General features: G+C 40.0%; 1 protein-coding gene across 2 annotated transcripts in view; it reads left to right on the top strand.

Moving 5' to 3' along the window:
• FUT8 (fucosyltransferase 8) overlaps positions 1-17,663 on the top strand; it is a 91,538-nt gene that overhangs the window by 31,375 nt on the left and 42,500 nt on the right. For both annotated transcript variants that reach the window (XM_035114093.2, XM_060274168.1), the window contains exons 2-5: positions 4,279-4,692; positions 11,670-11,785; positions 11,883-12,048; positions 15,944-16,058. In XM_035114093.2, the coding sequence (XP_034969984.2) occupies positions 4,490-4,692; positions 11,670-11,785; positions 11,883-12,048; positions 15,944-16,058 (600 nt within the window). In that variant the 5' untranslated portion in view covers positions 4,279-4,489. The remainder of the gene's footprint in view (positions 1-4,278; positions 4,693-11,669; positions 11,786-11,882; positions 12,049-15,943; positions 16,059-17,663) is intronic.

The following is a 17,663-nucleotide window of genomic DNA, read 5'->3' as shown; positions in this document are numbered from 1 at the left end:
ACAAAAGAAGAATAAAAAGTTGTATTATAGGTTTGATATGCTGTGCTTACGTTGAAGCCTGTTTTTAATAGAGCCATTCAATAGAGCTTATATGACTTGTCATGTTTAAATCTGAGTTCTTGACTTGTTTCTCCCAAACAAATTATGAGTGGTAAGCCAAGAACAAACTAGGGAGTAAGTTCTAAACTTTATTGACAAATAGAAAATGACAAATCACCATGTCCAGATGGTGCCCATCTTACAATTCTTAAAGAAATCAAATGTGAAATTGCTGATCTTCTAACAAAAATGCATAACATGCCACTGAGAATGGTCCCCTTCTCAGAGAACTGCAGCTAATATGCCACCATTTTTTAAAGGTCCCAGATCCCCATGTTGGGCAAAAAGATTATTCCATTGCAGGGGTTTGGACTGGATGACCCTTGTGGTCCCTTCCTACTGTACAATTCTCTCTCTCCTCCCCCCTTTAAAAGCCAATTATGTGAGTGTCTGTTCCTGGTAACTTGGTGGGACACATTATAAAAAGATAAAAAAATATTGAGTATCTAATAATAATGATAATAATAATTTTAAAAAAATTATTTATACCCCACCCACCCCAGTCAAAACCGGGCTCAGGGTGGCTGACACCAACAAAACCACAACAAAACCAAAAACAACAAAGCCATATAGAAGAAAGAGTATTGCTGGAAAAGAATAAACAGGGCAAAGTTAAATTCTGTCTCACTAAGCTTGTTTATTTGAGTGTGTGAACAAGCACATGTATAGGTATAACCTGGTATATATCTGGAGTATATAACTTTTCAACAAAGGTTGCTGAGCAAACTTAGCAGTCATGGGAAAAGATGATACTTTCTTTTATGAGTTGGTAAAGAACAAGAAGGTGCAAGAAGAATAAACAGACAGTTTTTCTAATGGAGGAATGTACGTAACTAGTGTCAGAAACTCAAATATATAAGCTAGGCATCAAATGGCTCCTTAAACCTAGTCCAAGTGGCATAATTCAAGAAAATCCACACTGTTTGATCTGTATAGGTAAAGGTAAAGAGACCCCTGACTATTAGGTCCAGTCGTGACCGACTTTGGGGTTGCGGCTCTCATCTCGTGTTATTGGCCGAGGGAGCCGGCGTACAGCTTCCAGGTCATGTGGCCAGCATGACAAAGCCGCTTCTGGCGAACCAGAGCAGCACACAGAAATAGCCGTTTACCTTCCCATTGTAGTGGTACCTATTTATCTACTTGCACTTCGAGGTGCTTTCGAACTGCTAGGTTGGCAGGAGCTGGGACTGAGCAACAGGAGCTCACCCTGTTGCAGGGATTCGAACTGCCAACCTTCTGATCGGCAAGCCCTAGGCTCTCTGGTTTAACCCACAGTGCTACCCGCTTTTACTCCTTCTTGCATTTATTAACAAGAACTTTTATTTTTCCCCCCTCCAAGGAGCTCAGAGCAGCTTGTGAGACTCGTGAGAACTTTATAAAATATTAACATAGTAAGTGTGGAATAGAGAGAGTCTTGTTCCACGTTGATGAACTGCATATCTGAGCAGGAGTTTGAACACAGGTCTAGTCTCACTTGCTTCTGGGAGAATTCCATTTGTGTCTGGGTGGTCCTCTGTGGAAGGGATTACAAAATAAGGGTATAGAGGCAGATAACACCACTGTTAATTCTGCCTTGAAGGAGCATGTCAAGGCTTTGCTTGGTTGCTTATAGAGATAATGCTGATATGTATGAAGAGTTGGTCTCCTAAGAGCCAAAATTATTTAGCTTGTATTGTGCCTGAGAAGAAAAGGTTGGGTAGGTTGCCATCTCAGGAATAGTAACTTCAGAAATTAATAAATTGCCATGTAGGAAGTAGGGAGTTTGGTTACAGGCTTTAGCTGGATGAAGAAGTAAAACACTGGCATGAAAGCTTTGAATAAATAAGCACGTGACATCATTCAGTTGCTGCATCTTATGCTAGGATGGGTGGTGATGGGGGAGGCACCCAGCTGAATGTGTGGTATCACAGTGTCCCCAAGTGGCCAAGCAGGAAAACTGCAAACTGAATCTGACATTGTAGGTTGGTTTGACATGCTGATATAGGTGGTAGCTATTGTTGCTTTGTCTTGTATGTCATCACTATTATAAGGGATTTCTGTCAACTATTTTAATGATTTTATACAAGTGTGTACAATATCATTTTAATTATGATTTTGTGTTTGTAACATGCTGTTTAATGCTTAATGCTGGAATGAATACATTTCATGTTCTAGATTCTTCCTTGTTTAAATTACTTCAAATTGGAAGTGGAAAGTTTTATGCTTTGCTTTGATTTTAAAGCACCAAATAATTTTGCAACAGGACATCATAGATACAATATGGATTTTTTATCATAGAATTTTGAATTCTAAGAGAACATTCACCAACTGTTCTCCAAAGCAGCTGTATATTTATGTCCTAATAAGAGCTTGTGGTTTTAGTAAGCAAGTAGATCTCAAAATAAAAACACAGAAGTTTTGACTTACTTGGTGTGTGTTCTGAGCCCCAAGTCATACAAAATTGCACTGTGATGGCCACGTTGGAGGCACCAAATGTTTTGGCTGTAGTAGTTGCTTGACACATGGATTCATTCTGGCTACATCTTTTTAATTTTTTTGCAAAGTTGTTACTGAAAGCAAGTATAATGCTTTCATTTACTTTTAAACATTATTAATGTTATTATTATTTAAATTAAATTTGTATCTCCCCTTCATCTGTCGATCTCAGGGCAGTTCACAGCATAAAAATGCAAGATAATAACAGTAGTGGTGGGCTTTCAGAACTAAAGATTAATTGTAATTCTGAAATGCTATGTTTTTAGTCGATTGTTTGTATCAAGAAAAAATGCTTTCTCCTTTTTAGTGTGATCTGTTGCATGATCTGTAGTGTGTAGTGTCATCTGTTTTCAGGGGTTCTAGCCAGCTTAGTGACCTAAGTACGTCTTGCTAAGTATTAACCATCTTCCTTTATTTATTTAGACTTCCATTCCAAAAATGGTAAGTAGAAGGGAAAATAGCTGCTGCCATTCCATAACTGCCTGTGTAAGGGGCTAGTGAAAGCTCACACAGTGCCACAAAATACTGGGAGTTAAACTACAGAAGGTGAAATATAAGGTAGACAAAGAAGTGGGAAGTTTCTACATACTTAACACATCTAGACCCTGATTTAATACTGTGTATGGGTGTATGACTAGAGTGAGGCTGTGAAGTACATAGTACACATTGTCTATTTTAAGATTCTGGCTGATGTAGTGGGCCTCTCAACTGAGGATGTAATGGAACATGGAGGCCATTATTGTCCTGCATGTGAATTATATGGATAGTGCTGCAGAAAAACAATGAAGGATAGTTAATCAGCATTACAACACAGACTACTGCTATAATGCCACAGTGCTAGGCATTTGAATGCAGGACTTTTAACAGAGAACTCCTGCAAATGATTGTGCATACTGGTTCAAAGTTGCATTATACTGGGTCTAGAGGGTCCTTCTTTTTCAGCCCCTGGTTATTGATTACCCCTGGTTTTGGTTTTTGCAGGAAGAGTGGGTAGTTAATATACCAGTTGTTATGCTTCTGTGAATCACAGCTCTTGTGGAAGTGGAAGAAAATCTTTTGGATTTGATGTCACCTTTATCTTGCGCTCTACCCTGATTTTTACAAGGGCTCTTCTACAATAAGATGATGTTATTGACTTGGTTTATTATCAAAATAAACTATGGCTTAATGTGAATGAGGACAAACTTTGGCTTCTGTTTAGAATGGTTTGGAGTGCAGCAAGCGTCTAGCCTCAGTTCAAATGCCTCAAACAGCCAAGGCATGTCTTATTTTGTTAGCAGCATGGTAGAAGCAAGGAATCAAGACCAGTATAAGAGAACTAAAACTTCTGAAGTTGCTAGTAAGTTTGCTCAAAGAGAAGAAAATACATTATGTGTTATAAGTGGTATCCATTCCACTTACAAGTGTATTGTCTTGCAAGAAAGAATAAATCCAAACCTGTTGCATAAGGTCTCTTATGATTTAGATGCAGTTTTCTAAAGTTCAAAACAGCACTGTGTAAACAAATGTGCTACTTTTTAGTTTTTTTGTCATTTCTATACATGCAGTTGCTGAGAGACTTGTTATTCCTTTGCAAGTTGCTGAAATGTTATAATGCTATTAACTGACTTGAAATTCAGCACCAACTCATTTAAGCTTTACCTCAATATATGTTATTAGCTTTAAATCAGAAAATGTAACTTCATTTTGTTTCTTTCCCCACAGACTATAAATCCAAAACATCTGTGACATTAGAACTTGGATTGCTCATCTTCAGTGATAATTGTTTCAAAGTTTTACTGTTGGAGAAATGCTGTGAGAAGCACAATGTGGTGAATGAAAGACACAGAAACCTTGGAATCTTTGTACTGATTGAGGAGTTACAATGTTTGCTTTGTGAACAAAAACTATTTGGTAGTGGATAGAACTTCTGAAAATGCGGCCATGGACTGGCTCCTGGCGTTGGATTATGCTCATCCTTTTTGCTTGGGGGACCTTGCTGTTTTACATAGGTGGACACTTAGTACGAGACAATGAACACCCAGACCATTCTAGTCGTGAACTATCAAAGATATTAGCAAAACTTGAACGGTTAAAACAGCAAAATGAAGACTTACGACGAATGGCAGAGTCTCTCAGGTAAGTTGATAAAAACTTTCTCAGTGCGGGTATACTGAAATTGCATTTTCTCTGTTAATGTAAAAGACAAAATACTGTACTTTTTTTCCTGGCATGTGTCTTTTCTGAGGTTGAAGGAGACATAAGGGTGCTATGTGTGGTGGTATAGTAGTTGGCTGTTTGTACTGTATTTGTGGAAGCTGATGGTGAAAGTTTGGGGGAAAGTGCAAATTTAATGTTGCTTTTAAGATCCAGTAATCTCAGGTAAAAACTGTAATCCATAATTCTAACTTTCACCAGTACTTAGGGCCAGGCCCGTGGAGAGGAGGGGCACAGCTGGGTACACTTGCCCTGGGCCTCGGAGGGCTAAGCCTGCCAGACACTGGCTGCTGTTTTGCTTGAGTTTATAACTTTATTCTAACAAGACTCCTGCCCTGGGCCTCAGATAAGTTCTGCATAGGCCTCCTTGGGGCTTTATCTCCCTCTAATAAACAATTTATGATAGACAGTCTGTTTTCCTCAGCATACATGCTTACCTTCCTTTCACTTGAAGAAATAGTTCTGTTAGATTATCTTCCAGTTATCATGGCTTGGAGACTCAGTACAGGTTTTTGCCCCCACCCCAGCTTAACGTCTGAATCATCCTGAGCGAAACTGATTTTTCAGTACCAAGGCCCTTTCCTTAAGCCGGTACAGGAGGGTAAGAGACTGGGATATAAGAGACACCTGGTTTTATTCCCCATACCTGCTAGATACAAATGTTAGACTCTTTAGAAGTGGGAAATGCCATGTTTGATAGTCATTGTCTCATGGTCATGTAGCTGGCAAACATATGGAACAGAAAGGGTAGTAATAACTTTTTTACTCTGCCTACTTGGTCCATCTGGACCTATAAAAGAACCTGAACATGTTAATAAATGGAATTGAAATATATAAAGTGAGGTAGCCCAACATGCAATAAACAATGATTTTTTTCATGTTGGTAAAATACTAAGCAGGTTGTGAAGAACTTCAAATGTCCACTCCAAAATGGATATCCATAGAAATGGGATCTATTGTAAGGATTTGTAAATGTGTAGACACTTGGGTTTTATAAGTAAAAAGGGAATGGTAGGTTTTCTGAGGGTCCTCAAAGACATTTAGGATCCTGGCAAGAAGAACAACCCTGTGGCATGAAAGTGTTGCATGATTGCTTTTCTCAAATAAGGATGATTCCTGTCAGTTGAAGGTTGCACACAGATGATAGTATTCTGCTGAGGGCTGAATTGTGTTGCAAAAGAAGACTGAACAGTCTGATACTTCTCTCACTTTCGAGTTAAATATTAGATTTTTAGCTCAGTTTTCAGGGTAGGGCTCATCTTCAACTGAACCCAGCTGTGGACTGATTTTCAGAGTGTATCTGTGGAAAGGAGAAAAATTTCCCTAGGATTTTCAGTGAGTGGTGGCTTGTTTTAGATTTTTAAAAAAGGGGAGAGGGGACTACATTTTTTAAAAAGCATCCTAGCTGTCCTCAGGACCCTGCTATGCTATGCAGGAGTTGGATTGGATCACCTTTAAAATGCAGCAGTAGTCTCCAAGTGGCTATGATGCTACTATATGCTGCTTTCCTGCTGCTTCTGAGTACTCTGCCCCTCACCCAGGCATCTTAGAGATTAGAGCACCTCAGTGGTCAAAACTACTCAACTCTTGCATTTAGCTATTCAGGCACTGCCACTGACTACTGCTTCAGTTCAGCCACAAACTCAGTTGGCAATATTCAGCATTCAGTTTCCATGAGACAATTTTTTTCTTACTTGATGTCATATATGACATACCTCACTGCCCAAAGCAGGGTTTGCAACAGGAATTTCCCCACAGAAGAGGTGGTTTTGGGGATAGCACTGCTTAAAATATATTGCCACACCCCCCGTCAGCCCTGATGGTTTATAACTACCGGTAGTACTATGAGTCTGAGAAAGAGCAGGACTAGATTTGTAGTTCATGGTTCTTGTCCCCAAGGGCAGTGTCTTGGGGTAAATAGCTGCAAGTGTCTTAAATGAGCAGAGGGATGGGGAGGGGAGGAGGGGCTATTCCATGCCATCTTTTCCATCCATTAGTCTGTTCAAAGTCCTTCCCTGTTTGTCTGCAGCTGCTTTCACTGATAACGGAAAAGCCATATAGCTGTATGTAACATGTATCTCAGCCCTAATATCTTACACGTGGTGGGGGGCAGGAATAGAAATGTAAAAAGTGTGTGTGGTTTTTGTCCCTCCCCCCCAATAATGCTTTTAATTTGGGGCATCACTGAAGTAAATTTGAAAAATGTTTTGTAATTAGTGGGGTTTTTTTTAAAGAAAGGAAAGCTATTCTTCATTCCATATGTGGTGCGAATACTTTATGTAAGACAATGCCATATAGCATTAGAGAATGACGGTTCCTATGTATATAGACATAATGCACCACTCAGATCTAAGATTCATTTCTGCAGAGGATACTGAGAGTGCCAAACTACTGGTAGGTGTTCATTGCTTGGGGTTAGGGCAACATTTGATTTAATTTGGAACTGCTTAAAAGCAAGTAGCTCTGTACATTTTATAAATATGTAAAACATTGGTTTTATATGGTTATAAATGATGCTTTTATGAATCTAAAGCAATAATGTTAGTTTAGCTTTGATAAGAAAGTCAAATCTAAAAGGTTTTTCCCCATAAAAAGTGAAAAATGATATATTTTCATGGCTTTACAATTTCTGTAAATCTTTTATCTCTATGCAGAGAGGGAATAAAGTTTTTCTTCAAGTGCTTACAAAAGAGACAAATTAATTTAACATTTCTGTACTGGCCACTACCCAGTGATATTTTTCCACATGAAGAAAACTCTTTAATTCAAGAGTAGCTTTCTGCATAACACACATAATCTGTATAAGATTTTAGAAAATCAGGATAATTATAGAGAAAGTTCTGCATGCAAATGTTTCATGCCACTAATTTGGCATATAGCTTTTACATGACTAGCATGCACAAGCAGTATTTTTTCCTCTGCCATCTAGCTTTCTACATTGTGCCCAGTATATGTTAAATCTAGTGTTCCATTTACTGTATTTTCACTCCATAAGGCGCACTTTTCCCATCCTAAAAACAAAGGGAAACTGCCTGTGCGTCTTATGGAGCGAAGGCACTGGATGGCAGCAAGATCCCTCGAGCGGAGGGATGCCTCTGCTGCCAGAGCCATGGCTCCCAGCGGCAGTGGAGGGATGAGCAGCCCGAAATCGGCTGCTCCCCCTCCACCGCTGCTGCCGACAGCAGCAGGGGGGGGCAAGCAGCCCGAAAGCAGGCTACTCCTTTCTCCGCCACCGCCGACAGCGGCATTGATTCAGAATTTTTTTTCTTGTTCTCATCCTCTTAAAAACTAAGTGCGTCTTATGATCAGGTGCGTCTTATGGAGCGAAAAATATGGTGGATATTTTTACAATATGATCGAAAAGACCATGCTTTTAAATAATTTATGTATTCTCTAGATTTTAATGCTTGTGACTTCATTTTATTGCATTCTATTCTGTCCTTTCTCCAAGGAGTTCAGAGCAGTATTCTTCCCAGCCTTCAGTTCATCTTCAGCATCAGGAGAACTGTAGGTTCTGGATGTTATTGACTCCAAAAATTGTATTGAGAACCCTTCTATAATAGGGAAGGCTATGGATCTTTGCCTTATGAATCCGACTTGATAATGGTAGACATAGTTGGGTAAATTTTTTGAAAGCCTACTGGCCCAATATGCCTGTAAATAATTAAGTATCCACACTAATCATTGAAATAGTTTAAGGAATTTGGCCTCTATTCTGTATGTCAATAAACAATTTCAGAAGAGAAGGCTAATGAATCTGCTGGGAGCAGAAGCATTGTGGAACTTCATATTTTTGATTCCATTTTGGATTTCTGCTAGAGTAAAAGATTGATACAATATAATGATTCCTGGTGAGTCTGTTTAAATCTTGGAATTATATTTTTTTCCTAGGAGTTTTGTGAAGATTTGGGAGTCAAATGGTTCAGTGTCATAGAGTTTTGTATATATATATTTAAAATTCCTCCAAAACCTTTTTTTGTCTATAGGTTTTTTTTTTCAACTTTTGCATTTTAACAGTGCATTACTCATTTTGCTTGCTATATGTACTTGTTTCACTAGGAGGGCAGAATTTTGTTGTTGAATTCATAATAATATTGCTTTATCTTCTGAAGTGAATAAGTACCTGTGGCATATATAGAGATCTAGGTTCTGCTATTTTTCTTTAAAAAATGTTTTCTGTACACTTTGGTTTTGTGTGTGGTTATGTCTAGTTATAATACCTTGTATTTCCTGAATTATATTGACACTTGCCTTTTGGTTATATTTTAAAGTTCTGTTTCTTTCACTTAACAAGTATGCCACAGATCACAGCATTAAATATGTCCCAAACCATGGAAGTTTTCCATTCTCCAACCTATACTATTAAACTTAAAAAATTCAGGAATCTCTTTAAGGCAGAGGTTTTCAACCTTTTTTGAGTCCACGGCTCCCTTGACCAACTACATTCTTTCTGGGGCTCCCCTGTGGGGAAATGTGCTCTGAGCCTCAGAAGCTCAGTTATGTCACTCCTTGCCTACGGAGCCAGCAACCCCTCAACCCTTTTCAAACACCCCACACCCCTCCCTTGTGGAGTGTTTCCTTTCTTCTCTCCTTGGGAGTCCTCCGGACAGCAGCTGCGCCTCCCTCCACAAAGAGAGGTGCCTTCTCACACTGCTCCACAGGGGCCTGGGAAGAGGATACCCCCAGCCTTAGTGGCCCAATGGGGAATGGCCAAGGGTGAATGTGAGGAAGCAGTGGGTGCCACCAGGCCTGCATGGCGGAAAAGCTCCCTTTCAGCGCTGGGCACTCAGCTCCCAGGCAGGCACTGCACACAGCAAGCACAAGAAAGGCCAGTGCGGCACCCGCCTGCCTGCCCGGCCTCTCACTTGTCCATCCATTCCTAACATCAAGGGCTGGTGGACTGGCTGGCTGGCTGGGCTCCCTCACCCACTTGCATGCTTACTCTGAGGCTGCCTCAGCTCCTGGCAACCAGCACCTCTTGGGCACCATTCACCTGGGGAGTTTGTAGCCAGATGTGCTGCAACAAACAACCATACAAGCCTTTTGGAGGACATCAGAGGAAGGAAGGAAGGAAAGAGGGATGGAGGTCAGTTTTGCCTGCAGCACCCTTGACAATTATTCAAGGCACCCCAGGGTGCCACGGCACACTGGGTGATAATCTCTGCTTTAAGAAGCTTCTCTCTAGTAAATAATAATTATGTCTAATTTATGACAGAAAGTTTTAGGTCTGTGCACTCCCAATTGAATTCTGGTGATAACAGGGGTATGGTCCAAGATATTAAGAAGACCAATCTCTGAGTTATGAACCTGAGAGACAAGGCCTTCTGTGATTAACAAATAATCCAATCTGGCATAATTTTTGTATCTTGCTAACATGTGTATAGTTTCTTAGTTCTGGATTGGCTGTGTGCAAAGCATCAAAGGAATTATGTTTATGTAATATTTAGGGTATTTTAAAAAAAGACTGTTTACATGGGTTTTGTTATAGGTGAGATGTTCTGCTTTTATCAAAATAATAATTGAGTACAAGATTTAAGTCAAGTACATTGAGTACAAGATTAAATGAGTGCAGTAATGTAATAAGTTTCATCTAGAATTTGTTCTTGTTGGGTATTAGGCACATAAATAGAGCATAATGTCAGCCAAGAGTTAGCTAACAGACCTTTGAGGAAGATAAATCTTCCATTAGGGTCATTTAAAGGTAAAGGTAAAGGCACCCCTGACCATTAGGTTCAGTTGTGACCGACTCTGGGATTGCGGCGCTCATCTCGAGGCACTCATCTCAGCTTCCAGGTCATGTGGCCAGCATGACAAAGCTGCTTCTGACGAACCAGAGCAGCACACGGAAATGCCATTTACCTTCCCGCTGTAGCGGTACCTATTTATCTACTTGCACTTTGACGTGCTTTCGAGCTGCTAGGTGTGCAGGAGCTGGGACTGAGCAACGGGAGCTCACCCCGTCACGGGGATTCGAACCGCCGAACTTCTGATCGGCAAGCCCTAGGCTCTGTGGTATAACCCACAGCGCCACTCACGTCCCTTATATACTAAGGGTCACTTAGTTTATCTTTTAATTGAAAATAAAGTTTGGGAGGAATCTAAATTGCTGACCCCCTGCTTTTGGAAGTACCTTGTGAGATGTACAATGTCCACCTCTACTTTTGAGGAAGGATTTTACATCAGTATTGTATTTCTTTTTTTTAAAAAATGAATAACTTGTAAAAAAAAAATATAAGGTCTGGGGTATTTCGCTTTAAAGCAGACCTTATCCATATTCTTCTTTTGCTTGGTGCACCCAGGCAATTCCAAGTTACTGCAGTTAACTATGGCACTATAAGGTTAATTTTAAATTGTACAGCATATACCAGGCAACAGATCTACAGTCATGGGAAAAAGAAAGTGTACCCTCTTTGAATTCTGTGGTTTCACATATGAAGACATAATAACAATCATCTGTTCCTTAGCAGGTCTCAAAATTAGGTAAATACAACCTCAGATGAACAACACATGACACTGTGTCATGATTTATTTAACAATCAACCTTCCCAACAGAATAATCTCTACACCTATGATTGAGAGCAGAATAGCCCATCTCTTCCTTCATGAGCTAAATGATCATAAGCTAAAGTGAAATAGAGGTTGTTACTCAAGTAAGTTTCACTCAGAGTAGACCCACTGAAATTAATAAACATGTTTAAGTTAGGCCCATTAATTTCAGTGGGTTTATTCTGAGTGTAAAATAGGTTTTTATATTTTTGTTTAAGTTTTATAACAAAAGACAAAGCCACTCACAACACAAAACTACACTTTTTTCCCTAGTCCATTATCAAGGATATCCTTTCAAAAAGCATGTAATACTAATCAAACTTATTTCATGCATTCTTTCAATTTTGCTATAGGATACCAGAAGGTCCTATTGATCAGGGCCCTGCTGCAGGAAGAGTTCATGCTTTAGAAGAACAGCTAATAAAGGCCAAAGAACAGATAGAAAACTATAAGCAACAAACAGGAGATGGTTGGTATATGCCTATTTTGTTCATAATTCTACAAATGCATTTTCTGTCAAGAAGAAAACTAATGTTGACAATTCTACATTTTTTCCTTTTTTTTAGTGGGCTTAGGAAAAGACCATGAAATATTGAGGAGGCGGATTGAAAATGGAGCCAAGGAGCTTTGGTTTTTTCTCCAGAGCGAATTGAAGAAACTTAAAATATTAGAAGGAATTGAACTCCAAAGTCATATTGATGAACTTGTATCTGACTTGGGTAATCATGAAAGGTATTTGCTGTGCTATATTATTTAATTTGTATACCACCCTTCATCCATAAATCTCAGGAATCTGAAGAGAGCTGGAGATGCCAGACAGACTGGTCTCCCTTGGAGCTGGTTCTCTCTGGTTGGCTGTCTGTCTTCCCTTTTGACTCTTCATTCCGCCTTGCAATAACTGCGATGTACCCTCTCTCTCTGTTCTGGCTGCTTTCTATGATTCATCTCAGCCAGCCATCAGGCACTTAACTGCCCGGCTGCTTCGTTGACCAGCTGCTTTTCACCTTGGCTACCCCTACTCCTTTGACCGTATGCCTATCTGCATCCCTATCCCTGAGATCTCCAAGGATGCCTGCTTCTTTGCCCACAAACCCATTCCCATGCCGCCACCCACAAGATCTCCAAGGCTGTCTGCTCCTTCTCTTATTTGCCCCATCTCTACCCCTCGACCTGTGGATCTCAATGGCTGCTCTTCTTCCCACCACCACCACACGCAATCTTAATGTCCACCCTTCATGTTTTAGACATCGTGATACAGTGGTTACCTCGGTTTAAGGACGCAATTGGTTCCGGGGAGCTGTTCGCTCCCCAAGCAGTACTTAAACAGAGCGCCTCTTTCGCGCATGCCCGAAGTGCCGCTAACCCAGAAATAGTACCTTGGGTTAAGAACTTTGCTTCAGGATGAGAACAGAAATCCGTGTAGTGGCAGCGCGGCGGCAGCGGGAGGATCCATTAGCTAAAGTGCCACCGCAGGTTAAGAACAGTTTCAGGTTAAGACCAGACCTCCAGAACGAATTTAAGTTCTTAACCGGAGGTACCACTGTATATTACTATATTGCATTGTTTAGCTGGTGGTATATCACGATGTTGAAAATCAGATATCGCCCAGCCCTAGTGGCTAACATTGTCCTTCACAGGCAACATGGAAATTTACTGTAGACACTCAGTGGGTTTTATAGTAGAAGCAGGTTGGCTCAAGGGTACTACGGTAGGTGTGAATTATACCCCAGGGATGTAGATGGGTCCCTTGAACAATGAAATAAGATTTTGGGGAGGTACAGGGGGCTTTTACTCAAGATTTATTTGTTTCATTCTGTATAAATTGAAAGCAAGTACAGCTGAAAGCTTATCTGCAGTGCAAATGTTTAGATGTCAAACCTGTTCTAGGTTTTGTAGACTAAGGTGCAATTTATCCCCACTTACTTCCACTTTCACACTAACACATATTTAACACCACCCCCTGGGCATATCTAAATAATGGCCTGGCACATTGAGAGCATTGGAAACTGTCTCACACCATGTCAGACCATGCTCAATTATCCCAGTTTAATCTTAACTTCTGGTCGTTGCCCAGTATTTCTAGCAGAGTACATTCCCATCACCCCTACCCATCACTTGCTATCTGATTCCTTTAATTGTTGGTGCCAGGCATTGAATATGAGAACTTTTGAATACAAAGTATGTGTGCTACCATTGAACTATAGTTCCATCTCCTGAGGTCTGCATTTACTAAGGCAACCAGAGCCCTAAACCCAGTGCCATTCTCTCTGCATGCAAAAGGCTTGATGAACCTGAGATGGATCATGCATTAAGATTATAGCAGACAAATTTTGGGGGTGCAGGTACTATTTAGTCCTAAAATAACCTGAGATTCTCCAATAATTGAACGGACCAATTGCATCTAATTTGTTTACCTAATGTGATTTTAAAAATACTTGTTTTAAAGATAGCACTACCTGATAATGAAGATTATGTGGCTGCTTGACCAGATTATGTAACTCCATGAAAGCTGATACTCACCATGGATTCCTATTCAGTTGCATTCAGGGTCTTATGGTTTATTGAGCCTTTGACATGCTGATTTTACCTTATAACTGTATTTATTGGGCAATTATTGATCTTCCACTAAAAGAGTGATAGGGAATATTGTGCCCTGTTCTTTTTTTATTTGATACAATATACTATGAGATGTTGGGAATGCAGTTGCAGGATATGGCAAAGATTTGTGGGTGCCCTCTTGAGTAATTCTGGATATTGTTGGCCAGTAAATTTTAGAGAGCATTGTTGCTGCCATCACCATAGGACCTTTGTGTGTCACTTTAAGCTTTGATTCTGTTTTTCCTTCCTCTGCCATTCTCCTTCAGGATGTATTCTTTGCATTCTGGGATTTGGCAATATTTGTCTGTTGATAATTCACAGATATCTCTTGAATCCCAGGCAGCTGCCCTGCTGAGTTATCATGCAAGCCTAGTTGAATCTGTCCTTAACCCATTGAGAGTGTTTGTCCTGGGCTTAGCTCACGTGAAGTTGACATCAGGCATTCTTCGACATGCACTCCAATGCCATACATGTTGGTACATGGCACGTAGCACATAGACATATTGTGCTAAAAGTTGTGCTCAGCACTGCACAGCCAGCCTACCATGGTGATAGAGAATTTCACTGATTTTTTTTGAGGGAGTGGATGTTGATTTGACCAGCTACCATTTATTTATTTATTTATTTGTTTATTTATGGGCAGGAAAACTATACAATCACTGGAAATGTTTTCCTGTTATTTATCTGTAACAAACATGAATTTGTCTGGAACAGATAGGTAATAGATACAGCCAGGTCTGTATCAACACCTTTACCCCTTCTTTGCATTCTGTGTGAATGGGAGAGCCATGAATAATTCCTAAGTAAAGGCAAAGAAGGCACCCTCTGAAACTGCTTAGGGGGGAAAGGGCAAGGCTTCAGATATAATTTTGTGGGGTTTGGGGCCTGTTACTGATTGGCTAAGGTCTAGCACAGGTGTGAGGAACCTGTGGCCTCTCAGGTGCTGAACTACACTTCCTACACTCCCTAACAATTGGCCTTGCTTGCTAGGGCAAAATAGAGTTGTACTTCAACATCTGGAGGGCCAAAGGTTCCCAGTCCTATCTTAGCCCAAATAGTAAGAACCTTCAGCACTTCTAAAATGTGTTCAGAATTTGCAAGCCTGCTGAGAAGGAACTTTCATAACTGTGGAGCAGCCATTCTAACTGTTCATTTGTCATGCAGATTGTATGCATTTGCAGTGCCTTTTTGGTTGTTCTTGAAACAAATGTATGGATACTAGTCAGGGTACGATTTCTTGTGTGACGTTCAAACTATATATGTAGTTTTTAACTAAGCTATGAGTATAATAAACTCTGGGTATAATTATACACATTTATAGTTTTTCTCTGTTACCTCCCCCAAAATGGATTGAGTGGTTTGAGTTTGTTATTGCTCAGAACTAAATTTATTAGTATGCACTGATGGTTTGTGTCTTTATCAACAATATTGAGTTAGCCTAACTGCCTGTAATTTCCACCATGAACCTATACTTTCTTCTCTTTTGCCAGCACCTCTCCTTGATATTCTCAATGGATCAGGGTACCAGTTTTAGTCCACCTCTCTGCCTGCTATCTGTAAACTGAAAACTTTTCACAATACTTTGAGAAGCAGGGAGATTGTGTATTAAACCTATATGCATATTTTCTTAGTGTTTGATGGTAGCAACTCATTTTGGCTTTCAAGAGAGATTATTATGTTGCTCTACCTGCACCAGAAGATTTGTTTTAATATGAATATTGTTTTTGATGCTTAGGGGAAATCAGTTCCAATTCTGTCTGTGCATGTGTGTGAGCTTGGTTTTCTCATCCCTAAACTGTTCAAATATTTTGAATAAATCAGTTTGAGATTGCTAAATTTATTGAAGGTGAATGGCATGTGTACATACAGATATTGGGTTCTGGAAGTGGAGGGAAATCCATTTTTTTAAAAAAAATTCCTATTTTAAGATCTTGTAATCAGCATTTACTGTAGTTTTCATTTTGTCAGTGATTCTTCTGATTAGTTAAGTTAGCCACTAAGGTTGTTTCTTTCCTTTTTAAAAAAACAGGTCAATAATGACAGATTTGTACTACCTCAGTCAAACAGATGGAGCAGGTGATTGGCGAGAAAAAGAAGCCAAAGATTTGACAGAGCTGGTACAGAGGAGAATAACTTACCTTCAGGTAAGAATTATGGAGAAAGTGTCCTTGAATAGTGTCAGGGGTTCTTGCGACTATTCCAGAGTAACGACACTCCACATGCTTGTCTTTAAACAGTATTTTATTGGTGCACTCTATTTACACTGAGACAGGTGTGGAAAACATGTCTGCTCATTCCGATGCAGAATCCGGCACTGCCCCTCCGTGTGACTTCCTCCAACATAAGAGTCTCGGGACAGTAAACCTCCCTTTTTTTCTCCTGCGTAATTCCGGAACTGGAGGAAAGGGTCTACGCTCCATGCTTTCCTTCTTCTCCCTCTATCTCCTCCCTCCTGTGTAGCCGGGGCTCTCCCATGCTGCCAGAGCCCTGGCACTCTCCCTCCACTTCCTGACTGGTTTCCTCAGAGCCCTCGCTTCCATCACTGCTTGGGGAGGAGCTACTTCTGATGCAAGGGGGAGGTTCTCTATACTGTCTCCCCCTTACAAATAGAAAGAAATTAAAGTAGGATTTACTGAAGGAACATTTAATTTACGCTAATATAGAGCACCAGAAAAATATATACGTATTTATCAGGATTAAAGCAACTTCAGTGATTAAAATAATGAAATTAGTTTATTTAATATGTGTTTGGACATTAAATAAGATTTAAATAACATTTGGTAAGTTTTATAGATCAAATTTATTTGCTGTTCGTTTTCAATTTCTGTTGAAGTGCATTTCCAGTCACTTAGCTATGAAAAATTGCTATACCTTTCATCAATATACTTTCTGGTTTTATCATTTTTTTACTAAATTAATTAAAAATAAGAAAATCTCTTTGGCTGTTCAGTATTTTGTCTAGATAACATTTTTTCTCAGGCTCTGAGGGAAATCTGTAAGGTATGTTCTCTTGGATTGAATCACATATGCAAATTCCATAAGTCGATGGCCCATCAGCCACTATCTTTATGGTTAAAGGACATAGTGACCATAGTATCCAGGATGTTATGCTTGGTTGTTCCATGGCAAATACTTTTCTGGTGACATCTTTAAAAATCATGGTACTACTGCCAGAGAGAAGGAAGTGCCCATTCAAACATGACCTTAGGTTACCAGACATCCCCGTTTCCCAAGGACGGTCCCCGGATTTACAAATCAGTTCCCATACAAAATCCATTGAAGTTGACAAGTGTCCCCAATTCATTGAAAAAAAATCTGGTAACCTTACCTTAGAGATACTTCATGTAGTACTTTTCCTGACATTGAGATTAGTTCTAATCAGAAAAAGTATGTAGAATTATTTTATAGAGAGGTATGTTTGTGTGTATGCATGTGTGCCTTGGTACACATATTGAGAAGCAAATTAATGTAGAGGTGCAGAACCCATGGCCTTCTAGATGAGTCTGCCCAGCTGCCAATCGCCTGATGTTACTATGACAAAAGGCAACCCAGTTTTCCTTTGTAGCACAGCAAATTATACAGCAAAAGAAAAGCCAAGGCTTGAAGTAGCCATGGGGAACTTGGTAGCGAAGCTGATCCCAACAGGTTTTCTCTCAGTGCTGATCTGCTGATCAGCTCATCAGTGCTGACAGCAAGCCTGCCTTGCAAATGCACAATTTGGAGTGTTTTTTAAATGCACCTGATTGTGC

Source organism: Zootoca vivipara, chromosome 1 (assembly GCF_963506605.1).
Source record: "Zootoca vivipara chromosome 1, rZooViv1.1, whole genome shotgun sequence".
Taxonomy (NCBI): domain Eukaryota; kingdom Metazoa; phylum Chordata; class Lepidosauria; order Squamata; family Lacertidae; genus Zootoca; species Zootoca vivipara.
The sequence above is the reverse complement of the archived record's forward strand: the minus strand, read 5'-3'. Positions and strand labels throughout refer to the sequence as shown.